The 23,148-nt window shown below is 36.9% G+C and overlaps 1 protein-coding gene across 1 annotated transcript in view; it reads left to right on the plus strand.

Moving 5' to 3' along the window:
* The window catches only part of ZNF385D (zinc finger protein 385D), a gene marked incomplete at both ends in the record, with an annotated part of 377,714 nt that overhangs the window by 72,780 nt on the left and 281,786 nt on the right, over positions 1-23,148 (plus strand). The window contains 1 exon segment of the mRNA XM_081344842.1: positions 3,996-4,268. Coding sequence (XP_081200968.1) covers positions 3,996-4,268 — 273 coding nt within the window.

The raw sequence follows: 23,148 nt of genomic DNA on the forward strand, positions 1-23,148 counted from the left end.
TATCTTAAGCCTATCTTCTGGAGTATTGGCTATTCCTGCCAGCTTGGTGTCGTCTGCAAATTTGATGAGTTCCCCATCTATCCCCTCATCCAAATCATTAATGAAGATATTGAAGAGCACTGGGCCCAGAACAGAGCCCTGGGGCACCCCACTACACACTTCCTTCCATGTAGATGCGGTTCCATTGAGGACCACACGCTGAGTACGGCCTGTCAGCCAGCTACGAATCCATCTGGTGGTAATGCTATCTAACCCACATTTTTCTATCTTATCAAGTAGTAGGTTGTGATCTACTTTATCAAATGCCTTACTGAAGTCCAAGTAAATTATATCTACAGCGTTCCTCTGGTCCACTAATTTTGTCACTTGGTCAAAGAATGTAATAAGATTTGTCTGGCATAATCTGTTTTTGACAAACCCATGTTGACTTTTAGTGATGACTTTGTTTGCATCAAGGTGTTCGCTGATTTGTTGTTTGATTATCTTTTCCAGAATCTTCCCAGGTATTGAGGTCAGGCTGATAGGTCTGTAGTTTCCTGGATCTATTTTTTTTCCCTTTTTTGAAGATGGGAACTACATCAGCTCTCTTCCAGTCCTCTGGTAGTTCCCCAGTTCTCCAGGATCTTTGAAAAATATAGTTCAGTGGTTCTGAGATCACATCTGCCAGTTCCTTGAGAACCTTGGGGTGTAATCCATCTGGTCCTGGTGATTTGAACTCGTCTAGGCTAGACAGGTGCTCACTTACCATTTTCTTGCCTATCTTAACTTGCGTTTCTATTCTGTTTTTTATGGCACTGGTTTGGGTAGGTTGGACTGTTTTTTCCCTTTGTGTAAAGACAGATGCGAAAAACGAATTAAATAGTTCTGCTTTCTCCCTGTTGCTTGTCACCTTCTTGTCACTTTCCCCCACTAATGGACCAATCATTTCCTTAACTTTTTTCTTGTTTTTTATATGTTGAAAGAAGCTTTTTTTGTTATTTTTGACTTTGGTTGCAAGCCTTAGTTCATTTTGAGCCTTAGCTTTCCTCACTTCATCTTTGCAGGCACGGGCTATTTGCTGATATTCTGCCTTAGTTATGTGCCCCTCTTTCCAATTCTTATACTTGTCCTTTTTATCTTTCAATTTATCAGAGAGTTCTTTATGCAGCCATGCTGGTTTCTTTTGAGAGCTGTTATTTTTCTTCCTTGTTGGTATTGTACTAGACTGGGCCTTTATTATCTCACTTTTCAAAATTTCCCAAGCTTCTTGAGTTGTTTTCCCCTTTAGGATTCTCATCCATGGAATTCTTCCCATGGTCTCTCTAAGTTTATTGAAATTAGCTCTTTTAAAGTCCAAGACTCTAGTTTGTCTGTGTTCTATTGCTTGTGCCTCCAGAATGTTGAATTCCAATATTGCATGATCACTTCCCCCCAAAGTTCCTGTGGCTTCGACACCTTCTATCATTTCATCTCTGTTAGTGAGAATTAAATCCAATATGGCTAATCCCCTAGTTCCCTTCTCTACTTTTTGGGAGAGAAAGTTGTCTGCTATGTTTGACAGGAATCTGTTTGATCTTCCACTTGGTGCAGAGTTTGTCTCCCAGTTGATATCAGGGTAATTAAAGTCCCCCATTACTATTGTGATGTGCTTCTTACATACCTTAGTTAGCTGACTAGCAAAAAGTTCATCTATTTCCTCTGCTTGGTTGGGCGGCCAATAGTATACACCTATGGCAATGTCATTTCCCCCCCCTTTTATATTGACCCAAATGCTTTCAGGTTTACAGTTTTCGTCATTGTTGTGCTCTATTTCTGTAGAGATAAGGTTATTTCTTATATAGAGAGCAACTCCTCCTCCTCTTTTGTTTAGTCTGTTTCTTTTAAATAGTTTAAATCCCTCTAGCTGTGTGTTCCATTGGTAGGTTTTGTCCCACCATGTTTCCGTAATGGCAACAATATCATATCTGCCCTCATTTACCTAAATTTCTAGTTCACCCTGCTTACTGTTCATACTCTGTGCATTAGTGTATAGACATTTGAGTCCTTTATGACTGACGCTGTGTTTACTTGCTGCATAACTTGTGTGGTGCCTGGCTTCCCCTATTTTCTTAGACAGTGATGTACTGTATCAATTAACTCACTATCCCCATTATTTAGTTTAAATGTTCCTCCAAAAAAGCTGTGATTTCATTGCCAAGTAACTCAGTCCCTTTCTTGGATGGATGCAGACCATCTCTTTTATACATTTTTTCATTGGACCAGCTACAGACATCATGACTAATATAACCAAAGCCTTCTCCTTTACACCACTCCTTTAGCCACATATTAAATTCTGCTATATGCTGGCCTTTTCCATTTTGCTCCTTATACACTGGTAAAACCTCTGAAAAAGTAAGCCTACAGCCTATTCTGCTAAGTTCCTGCCCCAAGCTCTGGAAATCATTCTGCACAGAGAGTACATCTTTTTGGGACAGATCATTAGTGCCAAGATGTACAATAGCCTCCACATCACAGTCCTTGCTGGCATTCTTGATTATTTTGGAAATACGCTTCTTGTCCCTACTGGCAGTAGCACCTGGAAGACACCTGACCTCTTTCAAAACCTCTGTGTCCTTTCCTAAATTTACATCCCAAATAATAAGAATACTTATTACAAAAAGAATAAAGAATTCAGGCATTTCGCGTTATCAAGTTTTCCTCTAACTTCTACAATTGACCCCTTTATTGTAGTGGGATAAATGGAGTGGGGCATATAATGAATTCCACTGATTCAAATTACTGATCAGAGGAACCTTTTTAAATTTCTCCTATCAAAATTTTCTTTTTAACTATTTTCTTTTGACTATTAACTATTGACTTTATGTATTTAAACACTTTATTTAAACCTTTTAAATATAGAATCATTCAACAATGTGATTCCTTAGCTGCATCAAAAATTAAATAAAATTTAATTTTATTAAATTTAATAAAATTTTACTTCACCAGCAATATATAAATATACATAGAAAATAAAATGTGGATGTGTGAGTGTGAACGTTGTAATATACAAACTCTTGTAAAACAGACTACAGAGATAGAATAGAATAGAGCTGGAAGGGACCTTGGAGGTCTTCTAGTCCAGCCCCCTGCTCCAGCTGGAGAACCTAATCCATCTCAAGATAAGTGACTGTCCAGTCTCTTCTTAAAAACCTCCAGTGATGGAGCATCCACAATTTCTGAAGGCAAGCTGTTCCATTGGTTAATTGTCCTCACTGTTAGGAAATTTCTCCTTAATTCCATGTTGCTTCTCTCTTTGATCAGTTTCCAACCATTGTTTCTTGTCCTGCCCTCTGGTGCTTTGGAGAATAATGTGACCACCTTTTGTTTGTGGCAACCTCTCAAATACTGGAATATTGCTATCGTCATAATTCACATTACAATCATTAGCATTGCTTTCAAAATAAAGTAACCAAGATAAATTTATACACATTTTTACAAACAAAGCTTAACAGATACTCCTTTATTTCTTCAGTGAACTACAAAAAGGATATTGTACTAGGCAGTGGTGTGATTCAAATATTTGAACAACTGATTCTCTGTATGGATGCCACTTCCAGAAGTGGGCCTGGGCAACAAAAATTAGCCAAACTAGTGCAAACTGGGTGAATCCCACCACTGGTATTAGGGCCATGCAATTTAGAAGGAGGTTGTTAAGTGTGTTTCTACACACCTCTAAGAGACGGAGTTTTCTCGCTGGCACAGAAAGCAAGCCACATTGAAAATGTTTAGAAGACATTTCAAAGTACTCTGTAAGTAAAGGCATCCCATTTAATTTTCTTCCCTTACAATCTATGATATGTTTTCATACACTTGTATTTTCTAAACCCACTTATATGATTTTCATTACCATATGAGATGGTGTGTAGTGGCTTTAAATGAGATGATGTGCAGTGGGTTTCAAATGCAGCCCTTCTGCTGTTTACAGGTTGACATTCAGGATGCATATCACTCATAGTTCTTTCTTATGTTTATCTTAGAAACAATGAAGAAGCCTGGGAGTCCTACTTCATCCCAAGACAATATATCTTATACTTCAGATTTCATGTACTTTCATGAAAGTGATGCAGAATTAACACCCAAAGACAGTGAGAAAGACAAAGAGAGGGAGAAGAAACACATCAGTTTTACTTTATGCAATGTATGCAACATTCAACTGAATTCTGCTGCTCAGGCACAAATCCATTATCATGGGAAATCACACCAGAAAAGATTGAAACATCTGACCAAAGGAAACCTAAAAAACAGTTTTGGTGAGTTTTTAAGTATATTCCGTTGTGTTTAAATCTATAACATATAACTTTCCCGTAGTCTACTTTTGGGAAGAGAATAGTCTGATGTCTTGACTGATATCTTTGATTACTTATCAATGTAATGCAAAATAATGGTTCTATTATTGGTAAATGATTAATATTTTATTTTTCAGACAATAAAACTTAGAGTGTCAATGATTTTTCATTATAGTAGAATGAGCTTACGTTTTTTTTTCACTGAGTTTACTTGGAGTTATGAAATTTGGAAAAGGATTTGGGATTTTTTTTACCTTTTTAAATCTGAACAACACCACAACCATACAGTTGAAGTGAGACTCTTGTTTGAAAACTATCTAGAAGTTTAAGTTAATACAAAACTTCACAGCTTCTACTAGTAAAAGAAGTCAAATATTTTATTTTCCTAAGATATGAACAGGCTAGTAAAAATCTCAGTATACAGTATTCAGTGCAGACCCAAAGATTTGTTTTGCAATATTTTAACTGATATAAAACCCAGACATGCAAACCCTTTTTCTCTTCATACATTTACAGAGATATTTTCACAGTGGAAGGGGAAGTCTAAGGATATATATACCAGTTATCAAGGTGTCAGTTACAGCACAGATGGAAATGGACATTTCTATATACTGTATTATTAAGTTGCCATACTGTTATGGCAGAATAGGAAACTGCATTTATTTAGCAACTGTTTGAGTTTACAATGTCATTGCAAAAAGTGGCTTACAGCTGATTCTTATCCTTACAACCATAGCACTATGTCCACGCCCAACAGTTTAGTTTATTAATATAAGTTATTCATAGTTTTTCCCTAGGATGAGGAAAAATATCTAAGTCAAATAATCATTTTAGTATGAAATTCAGAAAAGAGTTTATTGCAATATAACAAGGCCAAAAGTATGCTTCTTGTTTAAATGTTATTAACATTTTTATTCTACTTTGTATAAGTCCTAAAGAATTGTGACTAGCAGCTGTCAGGCCTCCATTAATGGAAGGATACCATTATTGATGTGTAGAAATTATTTAGATAGCAAGGCTGGAATGCAAAGAATGTAAATATACAGCTTGCAGGATGAGGGTGTATGAAAAACAGAAGTCCAAGATGCTCCAGATATAAAGAAGAGTGCTCCAAAAAATGTAACTGATTGGAATAAATTCTGTTATAGTTCTGTGGCCTGCACAGTGATTGTCATTTGTGGCTAATCCCACTATACAGACCAGGTTGACTAGGTAGACAATTAAATCGACACCAAGGAAGATTAAAACTACAGTACTTTTACTGTACAGAAATTTTTATAACAGAATCTTATAAATAAGATTGTGCTTGTCCTCTTCCATGTAATGGTTCAGTGTATCACGGAGGAATAAGTTTGAGCCACTTCCAAATGTTATCTGGATGTCTGACCTTAAAATATGCACTTAAAAAAAATCCTTACTGTCCATATCTGTCTTACAGGTTTATTTTCTTTACTCTTTACATCATTGAAAGTGCTACTATTCCTAAATTTCAATTTTAAAAAGTTTGCTTATGATATGCTTGTCCTAATGTTTGGAAATCTCCAGTTTGTAGTCTCTAATGTAAAAGCATCTATCCATTCCACAACTGACATTAAGGAAGCAAATTTGATGAAATATTCCTTCTGAATTGTTTCCTGAAACTAAAGCAAAAAACAGGCCCAGCTGTTTTTAAGTCACCCTGAAAATACTCACTGAATTTTTAAAATGTGTAATACTGTCCCGTTTGATAAATGATAAATTCTTTTACCTGCAAATTTGCAATGTTAATTTTGCTTAGAAAACAACATGAAAAACAATGAATGCTGAATGTGACTTTCTTTTTTAAAATATAGGTATTGTCATATTCATAGGGACGCGGTGACTCAGTGGGTTAGGACGCTGACCTTGTCGATCAGATGGTCACAGTTTGGCGGGTCGAATCCCGCCAAATCAAATGGGAGGAGGGGTGCCTCCATCTTGGAAAACTGCTTTTATTTCTTTGATTCCGAAGGAAGATCAGGATGTCACTCAAGCAAAAAAATATAGACCAATATCACTTTTGAATACGGACTACAAGATATTTGCTAAGGTTTTAGCTAACAGATTAATGAGGGTACTGCAACAAGTAATTCATGGTGACCAAACTGGGTTTATAAGTGGTAGACAAATGAAGAACAACATGAGGCATATAGTTGACTTGTTGGAATTTCTGGAAAGAAACAATCAGATCCCTGCAGCATTGATCTTTTTGGATGCTGAAAAAGCCTTTAATCAATTGGATTGGCAATTTTTGTTGAAAGTATTAGATAAAATGAATTTTGGGGATAAATTCGTACAACCAATTAGGGCACTATATCAAAAGCAAACAGCCCGTATAATAGTAAATAATAGTCTGACCGAAGTATGTAACATTGAAAAGGGCACAAGGCAGGGGTGCCCGTTGTCACCTTTATTATTTGTTTTAACATTGGAGATATTACTGATTAAAATACGGGATTCGGAAAAAATTAGGGGAATTCAAATAAGAGATCAGGATTATAGACTGAGGGTGTTTGCAGATGATCTGGTTGTTACGGTGACCCAGCCAGAAAATTCAGTTTTAGAATTGATGGAGATAATAATGCAATATGGGAAAGTTTCTGGATTCAAGGTTAACATACAAAAAACTAAAATGTTGTCTAAGAATATGACAGTATCACAAAAGGCTGCTTTAGAAGGGCTAACGGGATTTGAAATTGTCAAAAGGGTTAAATATTTGGGGGTATATTTGTCACCCTCAAATGCAAAGCTATATAAAAATAATTATGAAAAGCTATGGGGAAAAGTTCAAAAAGAATTGGATAGCTGGAAAAAACTACAATTGTCTTTATTGGGAAGAATTGCAGCAGTGAAAATGAATGTTTTGCCGAAATTTCTATTTTTATTTCAAATGATACCTATTCTTAAAAAGGATTCAAACTTGGAGGAATGGCAAAAGGGTATTAATAAATTTGTCTGGGCAGGGAAAAGGCCACGAGTTAAATTTAAGATTATGCAGGACACGCGTGAGAGAGGTGGTCTTAAAATGCCTAATCTTAAACTATAATATGAAGCTGCTGCTTTGTCAGCAATAAGTGATTGGATTAATTTAACACAAGTGAGATTATTAAATCTTGAAGGTAATGATTTGCTATTTGGTTGGCATGCATACCTATTGTATGATAAGAAGGTGGATAATACGTTCAAGGTGCATATTTTAAGACATGCTCTGTTGCGAGTTTGGAAAAAGTATAGACATAAGCTAAATTATAAGATACCCTTATGGGCAATACCGAAACACGCAATAGAAAACATAAGTGTTGGGTTTAAACATGATGTGACTACATATAATGAAATTTTAAGTTTGGAAAGGAATGTATGGTATTTGAAGCCGTATAATATCTTACGAGAAGGAAAGATTGTTCAAACTTGGTTTCAGTATGGGCAATTACAGGCCAGGTGGAAAGAAGATCAGAAAATTGGTTTTTCAATGACTGATGAAAATTTGGTAAAGCAAATTAGAGATCAAGGTCAAGCACATATCAAAAGGATATATCTTGCACTGATAGAAATTGATTCAGAGACAGAACTTGTTAAAGACTGTATGATAAAGTGGGCTCAGAATTTTCAAGAAGTTATTACAATGGATACTTGGGAAAAGATTTGGGTGAGAAATGTAAAATTTACGCAAGCTCAAAATTTAAGAGAGAACTTTTATAAAATGTTTTATAGGTGGCATTTAGATCCTAAAAAACTAGTAAGTATGTATCCGAACTGCCAGCCTAAATGTTGGAGGTGTGGTGGTGAAGATTTCATATATGGTGGACCTGTAAAAAGGTTAAAGCATTTTGGATTAAAATTTGGTGGAATAAGCAGAAGATATTTAAGAAAAGGATAAAGTTTTGTCCGCAATTGTTTTTACTGGGCATTACTACTGACACTACTGTTGTGGACACTAAGTTGATGTTGAATTTAATTACGGCAGCGAGACTTTTAGTAGGGCAATATTGGAAGAAGGAAGAACTGCCGACTATAGAAGAATGGACTTTAAAAGTTTCCAACCTGGCGGAAATGGCAAAGATCTCAGCGTACTTGAAAGACCATTCACAACAGAGATATATTGTGGAGTGGAAAAAATGGATTGATTACATCCAGAATAAATATGGGACTAAAAAGTTTCACTTAGCATTTGAATAAGTATTGATGTGATATTTATATTGCTTGTAGTTATTTTATAAGAGTTAAAGTGCGACAGACTTAATAGTTATTGTTGTTTGCATATGGTAGATTATGATTGTTTTTACTGTTATACCTTGTATTTAGCTCTGGGAAGTCGGGGAGGGGGAGGGGGAGGGAGGGAGGTGTTGGGGAGGGTTGGGAAGAGGGGAGGGGGTTGGGAGGGGTTTTGTTTTGCTTTGTTAAAAATAAAATGTACTGTAAAACCTTTCAATAAAAAAAAAGAATCTCACCCGGAAGACAACTGGGAGCCAATGCAGCTCGTGGAGCAGAGGTGTAACATGGGAGTATCAGGAAACTCCCAACACAACTCTCGCGGCTGCATTCTGTACCAGTTGGAGCCTCCGAGTGATATGATACTTTCCCATACTTTCTTCTTCAACAAATATTTTGTCTTCCTTACGACAATTTTCTTCCCTCTATAATCACAAGAAGTAAATTGATGCTCTTAAGTTCATACCTTGAAGTTCATATCTGAAGCAACACTTTGAACTTGGATCTTCCTATACCTGACACTCTATGTTAAACTGCTTTTATATATTAAAATCTTCTAAATTATATATATATGTGTGTGTTATATATTATATATAAATATTATGTGTGTGTGTGTGTGTGTGTGTAATTTAGGAGATTTTAATATATTAGCTATTGTATATATCATATCACAGACCAGTGAATATAATTTGAGCACATTAAATTTTACTATATTAACATCAGTCTAGAGTTTTTAAAATAAACCCTAGAGGAAGGATCTACAATTTATTTCTAAATAACTATTTTTTATTTTAGGTCCCTTTGAGTCAGTCTTGAATTTAAATCCCTTATTTCAGGAATCCAAACTAAGCAAAAGTTTTGATTTGTGCATGTCTCAGCTAATATTTATTCATTTATCTTTCTGATGGAAAGGGAACTCAGAATTAAAATTATTAATTTATATGATTTGGCCTTATTGTGTTATTGTCACATTAGAGCTGTGGTAGGTATATCCATTTTGATTTTTAATCAATATTTCTATGTAAATGTAGGTGTTCTTTAGCTATAGTCCCAATATTCTGATTCTATTCAGAAATTGTTGATTGCTTATGTGCCATCCTTCTGATGTCAGCTCTTAAATGACTGCAAAGATAGATTTTCCTCCATGATGATTGGTCCTAACTTGGTCATTCACCTCTTCCAAATGTGCACCACCTACACCTGTAATTTAATTTAATCCATTCACTTTTCAGTTTTCTAGCAATATAGTCACTTGTTCTGGATTTGTTTATTTATTTATTTATTTATTTATTTATTTATTTATTTATTTATTTATTTATTTGATTTGTATACCGCCCTTCTCCCTAAGGACTCAGGGCGGTGTACAGTGACATAAATAACAGAATGCACAAATACAGATATTGAAAACAAATTAAACCCTAATTTTGCCCAAATGCAGAAGATAGTTACCTTAAAACAATAATTACAACAGAACCCGTCAGACCAGACCGGATTGCTCAAACAGATATGTTTTTAGGTTGCGTCAGAAGGAGCGAAGGTTGGGAGCCATCCGGAGCTCAACCGGTAAACAGTTCCATAGGTCAGGCGCGCCCACAGAGAACGCCCTCCCTCTGGGAGCCACCAGACGGCATTCTCCGAACGGCGGAACCCTTAGGAGGCCCTCTCTGTGGGAGCGCACTGGACGGAGGCACGTTGACGCTGGCAGCAGGTGACGCTGTTCTATAATAATCTGCTATATATTGGGTTTTTTCCTCCCAAGATGGCGATATAGTATTTAAGGTATTAGACAGCAAGAAGCACTAGTTCATTCTCATCATCCGAATCTCACTGGGTAGTTTTTAGTTAGGATTGAGTCAGACTTCTAGTCCTGCTGTTGTAACCAGCAAACTTCTTGAATTCCTAAATGAAATATGGCATATATATGAATAACATCTAAAGTTATATTATTTCATCAACACCATTGTATGTACGGGTAATCATTGTACAACTGCCTGTTTGGCAGCCATTTTAAGTTACAACATATTCTTAAAAGCTACTTATAATATGATTTCAAAATTACAATGTCAGCAGCCCCTCCTGCAGTCACATGTTCACATTTTGGGTGCTGGGCAATCAGCTCACTTTTATGGCCATTTGCATCCTATGGTCACATGACTGCAATGTTTAGCTGTTATTATTGGTTTCCAGCATTTACATCTGACTTCCAGCAAAAAAAAACCTACCTCCCCATTAGGTAAAATGGATTGGCTTAATGACCATGGGATTTGCTTAATAACCATGACATTCACTTAACAACTGCTACAGAAAACGTTGGGGACATGCTGACCTGATTAACGACTGCGAAGACTTATGTCCATACTTCTTATTTTGCTCATATCATTATGCTCATAAACTGTAGTTTTTTTAATGAATTCAACACAGTAACATTATTTTAAAAAGAGACACAATTAAAAACATTTATGAGAGATAGCTGTCTAGTGTTTCTTTGATGTGGCGAAGATGAGCTCTTAACATCTATCAAAATGATTGAACTGTAAAAGTGCCCAATGTTTTGTGTAACATTGAGCTAGAATTTGTGTTAATCCAGTATCTGTTCCGCACTTTGAGTAATAAAGAGCAAGTCAGGATTTTTTTTTCCTGGGTGACACCTTTTAGATTTGAAACGTACCACCTTCTCCTTTCAAGGATTAATTCCTTCAATCTCTTTATATAATTTAATTTATTTTATATTGATCATTCCCGTTGCAATTCTCTGAACTCTTCTTGTTTGTATGGCTCCTTCAGTGATGGTCAGAGCTGTACATAGCATTCAATATGGAATATGATCGACACATAATAAAGTAGCATGATAACCATATATAATTTGGAAACATACGATTTTTAATATCATTGAATTATGTACTTGTGTGTTTTGTTGTTAGATCATGTTATTAACTCACATTTTAAAATCAGAATAGACTCAACTATTATTCCAATAACCTTTTCTTACAAGCCAGGTATACTTGTTCTTATTACTTGTGTACCGGTATTTGATTTGTTCTCTAACTGACAAACTTTGTTGTTAAATTTTATTCTGCTACTTTCTGCTATTTATCTTATCTATCATCACTGTGAATTTATTTATTTTCCTGGATATTAGTTATTCCAAATCATTTTCTTTCATCTGCAACTTGTATAAATATTTCCTCTGTCCTGTAATGGAAACCATTAGTAAAAGTGTAAAAAAAAGTATAAGATCCAGGACTGAACCTTACAATATTTGATTTAATATCATACTTTAATTTGATGAAGACTCTTGGAATATGAGGTTGTTAATCAGAATGCCATTAAGCAATTTGCTTATCGGAACGTCATTGAGTATTTTATTGAATGCTTTTATTAAAAAAGAAATGCTCTTTTTAAACCCATGCTGACATATGGCAAATAATTCAGTTTTCAAGTTGACTACAAGTTGATTACTTATTAACAACTGTAGAATCTTCCTTGGTATTAATATCAGACAGATTATAGTTCCTTAGATCTTGTCTTATTCCGCATTTCAATATGTGCAATGTTATCTTGTACTTACTCCATTTCTCGTGATTTGTCAAAGATAATACATAAGAATCTGTCAGAACATCAGAAAATTTCATCAATGAATTTAGAAACTGAAACCTTTTCAGAATGAATAGATAGATAGATAGATAGATAGATAGATAGATAGATAGATAGATACAGAGCATCAGTTATTTTTATATCATTGTTACTAACAGGCCTTTGGTACACATAACTCATGATTATAATGTAAAATGAATGCAGGTATGCTGGTAGCATGAGCTTTGATACTTTAATTACTAGATAGGATAAGGAAAAATAAAATCCACATCACATGGATTCCTTCTACAGAGCAATTTGGCAGGATTGATAAATGAAGGACTTTTGAAGGGTATTTTTATGCTGATATCTGTGTCTTAGGATATCATCACTCTATGAAAATGAAACAATAATTGAAAGAAAGCTTTGCATACACTTCATAAATATACATGAATTGTGACTTTACAATGAAATAAGTATTTTGCTTCTGCTAAACATTAGTTTCTTACTACTGCTTTGCTTCAGTGGTTTGTAGCAACTGAATGCTCTGCACTCACTCTCTAAAGCTCCAGTCCTGCATACTTTATTGAAACATTGTAGTGTTGATTATTTTGACTCTGAAACATACCAGGTGATGAGCATTTCTGTTTAGACTGTTTCATTTTACTGAAAAAACAATTTGTGTCTGCAGCTCATGAGAAATATTGGGGGTAGATTTTTAGGTAATGCATTTATACATTTTCAGCAAAAATCTCTTGCTAAAAACTTAATGAACTCAGTTTTACATCCAGGGAGAGATTTTCTTGAGACTTGCTGGTGCAGCTAGGTCTTATAGATAACGTAATGTAACATAACATAACATAAACTCAGTTATGATGATGCCCACCTTAGCATAGGAGTGGGACAAGAAGAGTCCACAATGTAGGCTTTGTCATGCAGAAAAGCTCTCCAAATTTAATTCATAGCCAATGAAACCTATAACATGGCTTCTCTGCTAGATTATTGGAATGGATTGATGAAATCCAGGAGAGGCAGTCCCTAAAGTAAGCCAGTTTTATACCATGAAGAGCTTTAAAAATCAACAGTAGCATCCTGGATTAGACTCAGGATATTGGTAACCAATGCAGCAAAGACATAATCGTTCACACTGCTGCATTTTGCACTGGTTGAAGTTTCTGGATAGTGTTAATTTTTACTTTTTTCTGTATTGCCTGTTGTAGGAATGAGAAGGTTTAGAATATGTGGTTTAGAAGGAACAATTTTATACTTCAAAATCTGTTATTTAAGTTTTCACTTGGAAAGATGAAAATATGTCATCTTAGGATGCGTATTCTGTTTATCTTTAGATCCATGAAAGAAATGTAATTGTGTATAATTTCCTATTTATGAACTGCTAAGCATAGTCATAGCCCTATTTTCTTCTTTTGTTTACTTCTATAGACAGCTTTTTGAATCCCTTAAAACCCTGTCTAAAATGTGGCATTTTAGAATCCAAGATTTTAATAAAAGGTTTTTGTAAAATATAGGGTGACCTTAACATTGTGGAATTTGGAATATCAACTGTTGAACTGAAACTGTTAACAGTTAAGCCAAGCACGTTAAATCTCTTCTTTCAAGTCAATAAAGACTTGTTTATAATAGCATTATAATTCAATTCCTGGCAAATAGATGGGGAAGAAATGGAGGTAGTAACAGATTTTATTTTCCTGGGCTCCAAGATCACTGCAGATGGGGACTGTGGCCAAGAAATTAAAAGACGCTTGCTCCTCGGGAGGAAAGCCATGGCAAATCTAGACAGCACACTAAAAAGCAGGGACATCACTCTGTCAACAAAAGTGCGTATAGTCAAGGCTATGGTCTTCCCAGTTGCAATGTACGGCAGTGAAAGTTGGACCATAAAAAAGGCTGAGCGCCAAAGAATTGAGGCCTTTGAACTGTGGTGCTGGAGAAGACTCCTGCGAGTCCCTTGGACTGCAAGGCGATCAAACTGGTCAGTCCTAGAGGAGATCAACCCTGACTGCTCTTTAGAAGGCCAGATCCTGAAGCTAAAACTCAAATACTTTGGCCACCTAATGAGAAGGAGAAGAGCCTAATGCTGGGAAAGATTGAGGGCAATAGAAGAAGGGGACGACAGAGAATAAGTGGCTGGATGGAGTCACTGAAGCAGTAGGCGAGAGCTTAAATGGACTCCAGAAGATGGTAGAGGACAGGAAGGCCTGGAGGAACGTTGTCCATAGGGTCATGATGGGTCGGACATGACTTCGCAGCTAACAACAACAACAATAGCATTAGTTGCACAAAACAATTACAACTAAGAAATTTTTATTTGACTTTTGGCATCTGAAGAGTTCCTAAGCTTTCTATTTTTTAAAAAAAGAATCATTATATTCTTCTCTAGATATAGACATAATAAAGTTTGAAAGATGGCTTTAACACAGTTGCTGTTGAAGCAAAGGAGTAAAGAGCAACTGAATCACCACAACAGTTTATGTGCAATCTTATCTGCAGTTAAAAAATTTTTTATTGCTTTTATAGTGATACTAAGCTTTGCAGTCTTTGCATCCTATCTTTTACCACTACCACATTTTTACAAGGCTGTGGTAATAATCTTGATTTTTTCCCCAGTAAAATATGTATATATCTTTACTTTAAAAATTACTAATCAAATCAAAAATTACTAATCAAATTACTAAAGAGGAAGCATTTGCACTTATTTTTCAACTTAGTTCATTAATTAAACCTATTGCATAGGTTTTCTGAAAGAGTTGACAAGAGACAAACTCTTACAGGTCCATGCATATTTCAGCATTAAATGAAATAGCGGATAGAAAACGATCACTTTCATTTAGATACCACATTGTATCCTGACAGTTGGTAGAGGGGATTTATGCTTGGCCAACATTTTTGCCTTGGCAAGATATTGGTTAAGGTAAGAATAGCTGGATGAGGTGTTCGTTCAAAAATCTAGTTAGCTAGCAAGCATGGTTGCTCATCTTGGACAGGAATATCTACAAATGTGTTCATGTAAAAGTTAAATAGTATTTATAACTAAAAGGAAATTATGGCCAAGTTTTAATTAGACTCTTTGTAAATATTGTTACTCTTTAATAAGGTCCTTTTCTTTACAGTAATTTGGAACAAATGCAAATGACACTATTGTGAATCTGCTCAAAATACTACTTAGTACTTGAGATTACTGTATAGATTTTTCTCTGTATCACTTCAGATTGCAGTTCTCTCATTTTTGTTTGAATTAAATCTACACATTTACTTATGAACATATATAAATGCACTTTAGTGGGTTCCATTTTACAAAAATTATAATTTTCCATTTAAATAGCATGGAAAGCAATTTAAAATATTAAATTATTATTAATAATTTAATTATTATTAAATTATAATTAAAGTATTAATTATATCTCTAAATTAGATCTTGGGGTTCCAAAATTTCAAATGATTCATTAATGAAATAAAGGAAATAGAGCTATTCAATTCTTTAAACAAGTTAACAAGTGGACTATTGGTCTTTTTGCTTTTATGCCTTTTTGTTTAGTCAGTCAATTATTCATACATCACAAAGATAGTAGACTTCTATAATCAGCCAATAGAGAATCTAGAGTTTGAGATTCTTAATTTTTATCCTTGCCAATGAGGAACTAATAATCCATTTTGGAAAACAAATCTAGTAGGCCATTAATAGCAGCTTAATAATAATGCACTTAAATGCTCTGATAGATTATATCCCAGAGTTCTGAAGGAGCTGGCAGATATTATCTCAGAAACATTGCACCATTTCTTTCAAAAATCCTGGAGCACTGGAGAAGTACCTAAGGATTGGAAAATGGCTGATGTAGTTCCCATCTTCAAGAAAGGGGGAAAAAAAACAGACCCAGGAAACTACAGACCAATCAATCTAACATTAGTACCTGGGAAGATCCTGGAAAAGATAATCAAAAAACAGACCTGCAAACAAATAGAAGCAAACAAAGTTATAACTAGTAGCTAGCACAGGTTTGTTAAAAACAGATCATGCTAAACCAATCTTATTTCATTCTTTGATAAAAAAGTGACCAAATTAGTAGACCAGAGAAATGCCGTTGATGTAGTATACTTAGATTTCAGTAAGGCATTTAACAAAGTAGACCACAACCAACTTCTTGCTAAGATAGAAAAAGGCAGAATAGAGTTCTGGTTTGTGTCGCAGGGGAATGGGACACAGTAAGGCAGGGCTCTGCCTTCTGTGCCCTATTTTGCCCTGGTTGGTGCCCTAAAAGGGCTTAAAATCACCCCGAAGAGGCAGAGAAGAGGAGGGGTGCCTTGTTGATCATAGAGACATGGCGGTCTTTCCATTTGATCCAAGGAATGCTCTCCAAACTGGCAGGGGAAAGACCGGCTACATTCCTGTGACTGACAACCAAAGAGGAAAAAAGCACTACTTAATACATTGTAAACAGCATGTCTAGAACTGGGTGAGGATATTGATCCTTTCTTTACAATTTTACAACTAAATTTCCTGGGAAAGGCTCTCAAGAAGTGAAGAGCCTCTGCATGTATATTGATGCAGAATTTTAATTTTATGGGGGACAGAAACATACAATATTCAAGTGGAAGTAACATAAAGGTACATTTTGATAAAGTTGAGAAATGAGATAACTGTTAAGATTTTCTCTTTGAAAAAAGAAAAACAAAAAAACACTGAGGCAAAATATAAGAAATCAATGCTTTGTTTTAATAGTGGAAAATGGACTTTGAATGGCATCTAGTGGAGGATTTGTGTATAGCACTATAATTTACTCTGCTTGATGATTCCTACCCTGAGAGAACAACTGGCAATAAAGGAAAATATTTTGGCATACTTATCATCCTGACCTTCTTGGATTATAAATACTTACTGAGCTTGGACTTTTAACTTCATGAGCTAGTGGGAAAGAAAGAAAAAAATGACTTTGGACTATGCCAGGCTGGGAGAGACCTTTGAGCTGTTTTCAGAGAGGTAGAACATTTTGAACACTTTGAATATTGTGGATTACAACCTTGTCTGATTGACAGTTTTTGGGATTCTTGAGACAAGGGAGTACTATAAAATATTGCCTTCAGAATTGAATCTATACTTTGAAATATATTGTATTACAAAGGATACATATAAAGACCAGAAAACCAATCTCCAGGAGTGATGTCTCAAGAAAAAACAAACACCTTCCAGAAAGAAATATATTCTATGCTACAACTAATCCACCAAACAACTGTTGAATGCAAAGAGGATATAAAAAGAAATCATAATGAGACTAAAAACAATCTAGACAATATAAATGAGCAAATGTCCAAGTTAAATCTATAACTAGAAAGCTCCCAGATAACAACCACAAGGTATGAACAAATAATCCAGAAATCATGAAACAGAGGCAATGGATTTAGAGATGGAAGAGATTAAAGAATTGCAAGACTTAGCCATAACAACATAAATGCAAAAGACCTTTTACCCCTTAGGTCTGAAAAATATATCTGGTGGCAAAGAAACAGATTTTTTAAAAAGGAATACAGAGCTGTTAAGGGAAATGTCACAACTTGAGAGACAGGAAATGAAAAGAGAAATGGGGGGGATAAAGGAACTGGGAGTTGTTTAAGGAATATAAATGGGCAGAATTCCCCACAAAAAATACCCTCCCCAAATTGTTTTCCTCATGCCAAGCAATTTTCATAAAAATAGAAAGAAAATTCCTGAGTGATCTAATTGCCCTGGGTCGGAAAGCAACTTGGCAAAGAAAGAAAGCGAGAGTCAGATTTAAAAAACAGAAGACTTGACCTTCTCGAGGGGGCATTATATGTTTAAATACTTTTTTAAATAAGATCAAAAGAATGGAAGACTTAGACATGATCAGACTTTTATAATGAAAGATATGATTTAGAATTAAGATAGCTTTTTTCTTTTCTTTGATATGGGATATATGAAGGTAATGTCAAGGTAAAAATCACCTTTGTAGAGGGCGACGGACCGTGCTTCAGAGAATGCATGATACACTTGCAGGAAGGCAAGAAAAACACGACGCATAATCTTACTAAATACCTTTTACTTACAAAAATATAAAAACTAAATATATATTATACAGAGCTAGCTCACTACATCCTAAACGTAACAGTCAGTAACAGCAAAGAGAAAAAAAACAATACAGATAACAACTCAGAACTTTCTCTAGACATGCGCAATAAACAGACTGAAACCATAACATAGCTAGTCATATGGGATTCAATATGGTTACCAGATAAGTTATCACAACAGGTGCAGAGAGCAGGGGAAATGTACAGTTAGAAATGAACTTTCTGACGAACAAAAAAAAACGTGCAGTGACATTCCCCTTCTTTCGTCAGCAAAGTGAAGACTCAAGTAAGGCACATCTTCTCACGCAGATACTCATGCTGGGCTGTGGGAAGTGGTTTGTTCAGCATGTCAGCGATTTGATCACGTGTAGGCACATACTGTAATGTCACAAAACCTTGTTTCACCAGTTGCCTTATGTTTTGATATCGGATGTCAATGTGTCTGGACCTTGAACCTGTAAAACGTGTTTCAGAAATATAAACCACAGATTCATTATCTTCCATCACTGTGATTGGTCGAATCGGATGTGTCCAGATATCTGTGATTAAAGCATCAAACCAGGTTAAAGAATTGCATGCATCAGACACACAAGCATACTCAGCTTCTGTAGAGGAACAAGAAACAAGATTCTGTTTACGCACATGCCAGTAAACAGGACATCCATTTAAAAACATCATGTAACCTGATGTACTTTTCCGTGACTTCTTATCACTCGCCCAATCTGAATCTGCAAAACAACATAACTCTGCATAGTCAGTATGTGTGGGTTCCAACAACAACTTCATGTCTTTGGTGTGTTTTAGATACCTCAATAACTTTTTAACACATGACCAATGAAACTGTTTTGCCTTGCCTACGTGTCGTGATAAAAGATTAACACTAAGTGCAATGTCGGGTCTAGTCCAACTACTAATATACAGCAGCGACCCAATGACTGAGCAATATAGTGTTTGATCTTCGAACTCAGGACTTGGTTCATGTGCCAAAATGTGAAAATCAGTTTGCATGGGTATACTCACAGGCTTAGCGTCCTCCATGTTACAGTGATGTAACAGTTGTTCAATCTTCTCTTCTTGTGTGAGACTAAACCCCTTCTGAGTTTTGGCAATTTGAACACCTAAATAAGTGTTAATACATCCTAAAGACTTCAACGTGAAAAACTTTTGTAAAGCTTTAGCAAAAACCTCACTCATCTGCTTATTTGGACCAATATAAACAATATCATCGACATAAACAAGAATTATCTCATACCTATTACCGGATCTTTTGGTAAACACGCATTCATCTGTTTCGGACTTAATAAAGCCCATTGAATTTAGTTTGTCAGAAAGACATAAGTACCACATTAAACCAGACTGTTTCAGACCATAAAGACTTTTGTGTAGAAACCAGGTATCCCCTTCTTGCTGTCGGAAACCTGGAGGACCTTTGACGTAGATGTCTTCATCAAGATCAGCGTGAAGATAAGCCGTTTCAACGTCGAACTGGAAAACTTCCAGGCCAAGGATAGTTGCAGTGGCTAAAGCAATTTTTACACTTTCAGTCCGCACCGTGGGTGAGTATGTATTTGTATAGTCCTCAGGATAACGTTGAGCGAAACCCTGGGCTACGAGTCTGGCCTTGTACAACGACTCACCATTCGGCTTCTTTTTGATCCTGTAGACCCATCGAGTACCAATAACTTTCTTGTTTGCTGGAGGGCTTGCAGGCGTAAACACTTGAAGTTTTTTTTAAACTGTCCATTTCAGCCTGCATTGCCTCAAACCATTTATCTTGTTCTGATTCAGGAAGATGTTTGATCTGTGTGAACTTCTCAGGTGGAAGTGTAACATTACAAATCAAAGGTACAGGTGTTTTTGTTACTTGCCATGAATACCGTTTTGGAGGGATTCCCTTTGTGGACCTCTTGGAACGCCTCGGGCCAACCGTCCATTCTTCTTCCGTGTTGTCCTCGTCTTCATCATCGTCGCCAGCAGCAACATCAGCGGCTTGCGAAGACGGAACAGTAGGTTGAGAAGAACTCGTGGAAGGAACATTCGCCTGTGAATCTTGATCATCAGGTTGCGTGGCGTCAGCAACATCATCTCTAGGAAAATAAACTCCAGGATCGTTAGAATGAATCCTGGACCAGTCAGCATCTTCCTCAAAAGTAGCAGATTGTGAAACCACAATAACATGATGAGAGTCAATGTATTTGCTCCATTTTGAATTATCATCAATGCCCATAAATCTCATCCTTTTTGCTGCAGGACCCCCTTTCTTTCTTTGGGCTAATGGAATATTCACCATAGCATGTGAACCAAAAATATGGAGATGTGAGAGATCAGGCTTGTGTCCATACAACATGAAATAAGGGGTCTGATTTATCACACTACTCCAAGTACGGTTGATGATATGGTTAGCATATTTGATAGCTTCACCCCAGTATGGAAGACTGAGGTTAGCATCTTCAAGGAGGCAACGCATCATGGTTTGCAAAACCCCATTTCTGCGTTCTGCCACCCCATTTTCAGCTGGAGTATAAGGAGCGGATGTCTGATGTACTATCCCATTCTCACGCATCCAGTCCTGGAAACGCTGAGACATGAATTCAGCACCGCGATCACTCTGGATTCTGGCAATGTTGACCTCGAATTGGGTATAGACAAGACTAGCAAAGTCTTTAAAGATCTGAAAGGTCTCAGATTTTTCTTTCATAGGATATACATATCCATATCTAGTATGATTATCAACGATTGTCAAGAAATATCTTTTACCACCAAGTGTTGGTGCAAAAGGACCAACTATGTCAGTGTGTACCAAATCAAAAATGCGTGTTGACAGGCGTGTAGCGCGTTTTGGAATTGCTGCTGCTTTGGATTTGGCTTTCTTGCAGACAGCACAGTCCAAAAACACCTTACACCCCTTTAGATCCAAACCTCTTGCGAACTCTGGCATCTTCTTCAGAACACGGAAACTGGCATGACCCAATCTTCTGTGCCACTTATGGATACACCTGGAATGCAAAGGTTTACCTGTTAGTGAATTCTCAACATTAGCATTTTTATTAGGAACCCCAGGCTTGCTGTGAGCAACCTGTGTCTTTTTTGTATTCTTATCATTATTAGGAACCTTTGGAGTAGCAACAGGATCTCTCTTTGGGACGTCTCTCTCTGGGCCTGTGCTTTTTCTCTTTGGAGCTTGTATACTTGCCTGTTCTTGCTGCTTAGGCTTTGGTTTTAAATAATAAACACCACCAATCAACATGGTTTCAGCAACAATATCTCCGTCTTTGACTATATAACTTGCTTTTTCAAGATGGTGGACCTGAAAATGAGAAAACCTAGACAAATGACTCTGACTAAGCAAATTACTACTGGCAGACGGAACGTAGTAAACATTTGGAATGAGAGCACCGAGCTCTTCAATATAAACAGTTCCTTTTCCCATGACCTGAACAGGATGATTGGAAAAAGAGTAAAGTTCACGAAGTTCAGGTTCAGGCTCGTGCATCTCTGTGTAAAGCTCTTTTCTGTAGGTAACATGTAACGCTGCTCCACTGTCCAAAGTCCAAAGAAGTCGTCTGTCGTACTCTGGTTGAGGCTGTGGATCGTTGGTCACAACCAATGTGACAAGTGGAGCTTGTGGATCACACCTGGAACCACGACCACGACTTTGTCGTCCGCCTCTACCTCTGCCTCCTCTGGAATCTGTTCCTCTGGGCTGGTATGTGACGGGCGCTTGAACTCGTTGGGGACAATCCCGGGTGGCATGTCCCACACGATTGCAGATGTAGCATCTTGGCATTCTTGGAACGTAGGTCCTTCCACGGAAGGCACGCCTCGCTGAAGCTCTTGATGCAGGTGGTTCCCTTAAATGTGGTGCAGCTTGCATAAGTGCCTCTTCTTCGGCTAAAATTCTGCATACATGATCCACTGTGCGTTGAGCAATAGGCACTTGATTAATCTTGGAAATAGCATCTTTCCACTCATGATTCAAAGAATTGATGATAATGCTGATCATTTGAAAATCATCAATAGGATAGCCTTTTTCGCCCAGTTCTTTTCTAATACCTTTCATTTTAGTCAAATGTGCTCCAATATGTTCACCAGGTTTTAATCTGGAACCATGGAACTCAGACAAAAGTAAACATGTAGACTCAATTGATGTAGGCCGATAACATGTCTCTAACTGAGTCCAAATTTGTTGGGCAGTTGCATCATGTGAAAACGTGAGCTGCAATTCAGTGTCCATTGACATCAATAATGTTGTGCATGCTCTATTATCCAAGTCCCATATGTCAGGAGTCCATGGCTGGGCAGGAGGATTAAACACCATCATGTGAGTACCTTCTCTGCGTAACAAAAGTCCAACCTCACTGACCCATGCCCTGTAATTCTGTCCTGACTTCTTTAATTTTGAATCACCAGCCAGTGGTACAATGGAAGGTGTTTGATGAGGAATATACAATTGAGGTACTGGCTGTGCAGGTTGTGCAATCTGACCATAACCTGCAGGGGGCACCAGTGGCGTCTGTGCCTGGACATGCGGCAGTTGCATTGAAGCTGCCGGTAGTCTTGGTGCTGGCTGTGCCTGTCTTTGAGCTGCTATTCCACCCTGGCCAGCAGGAGGCGCTGGCGCTGGGGCTGGTGCATTAGCATAATCTGCAGATGACACTGGCCTTCGCATATAAGAACCCGGTGACAATTGCATGTGGGTTAAATATGGCTGTGTTCTGCCAGGTAGAGGAGCTTGCATAGAAGCAATATTAACAGGAGAAGCAATAGTAACAGGAATCCTAGCACCATCAGGGACTGGAGCCTCAGATAACGGCAGAAATCTTGTATCTCTGAGCAAAGACTCCTCCATAGACAATTGCGAGAGTGAGAGCTCCAATTTATGTCTTAATGCAGCTTCACCAGTAGATGGTGCTATAACATTTGCTTCAGGCATCACTGTGGCTCTGTA

The sequence above is a fragment of the Vipera berus genome (genome assembly GCF_964194415.1).
Source record: "Vipera berus genome assembly, chromosome: Z".
NCBI classification, from domain to species: Eukaryota; Metazoa; Chordata; class Lepidosauria; order Squamata; family Viperidae; genus Vipera; species Vipera berus.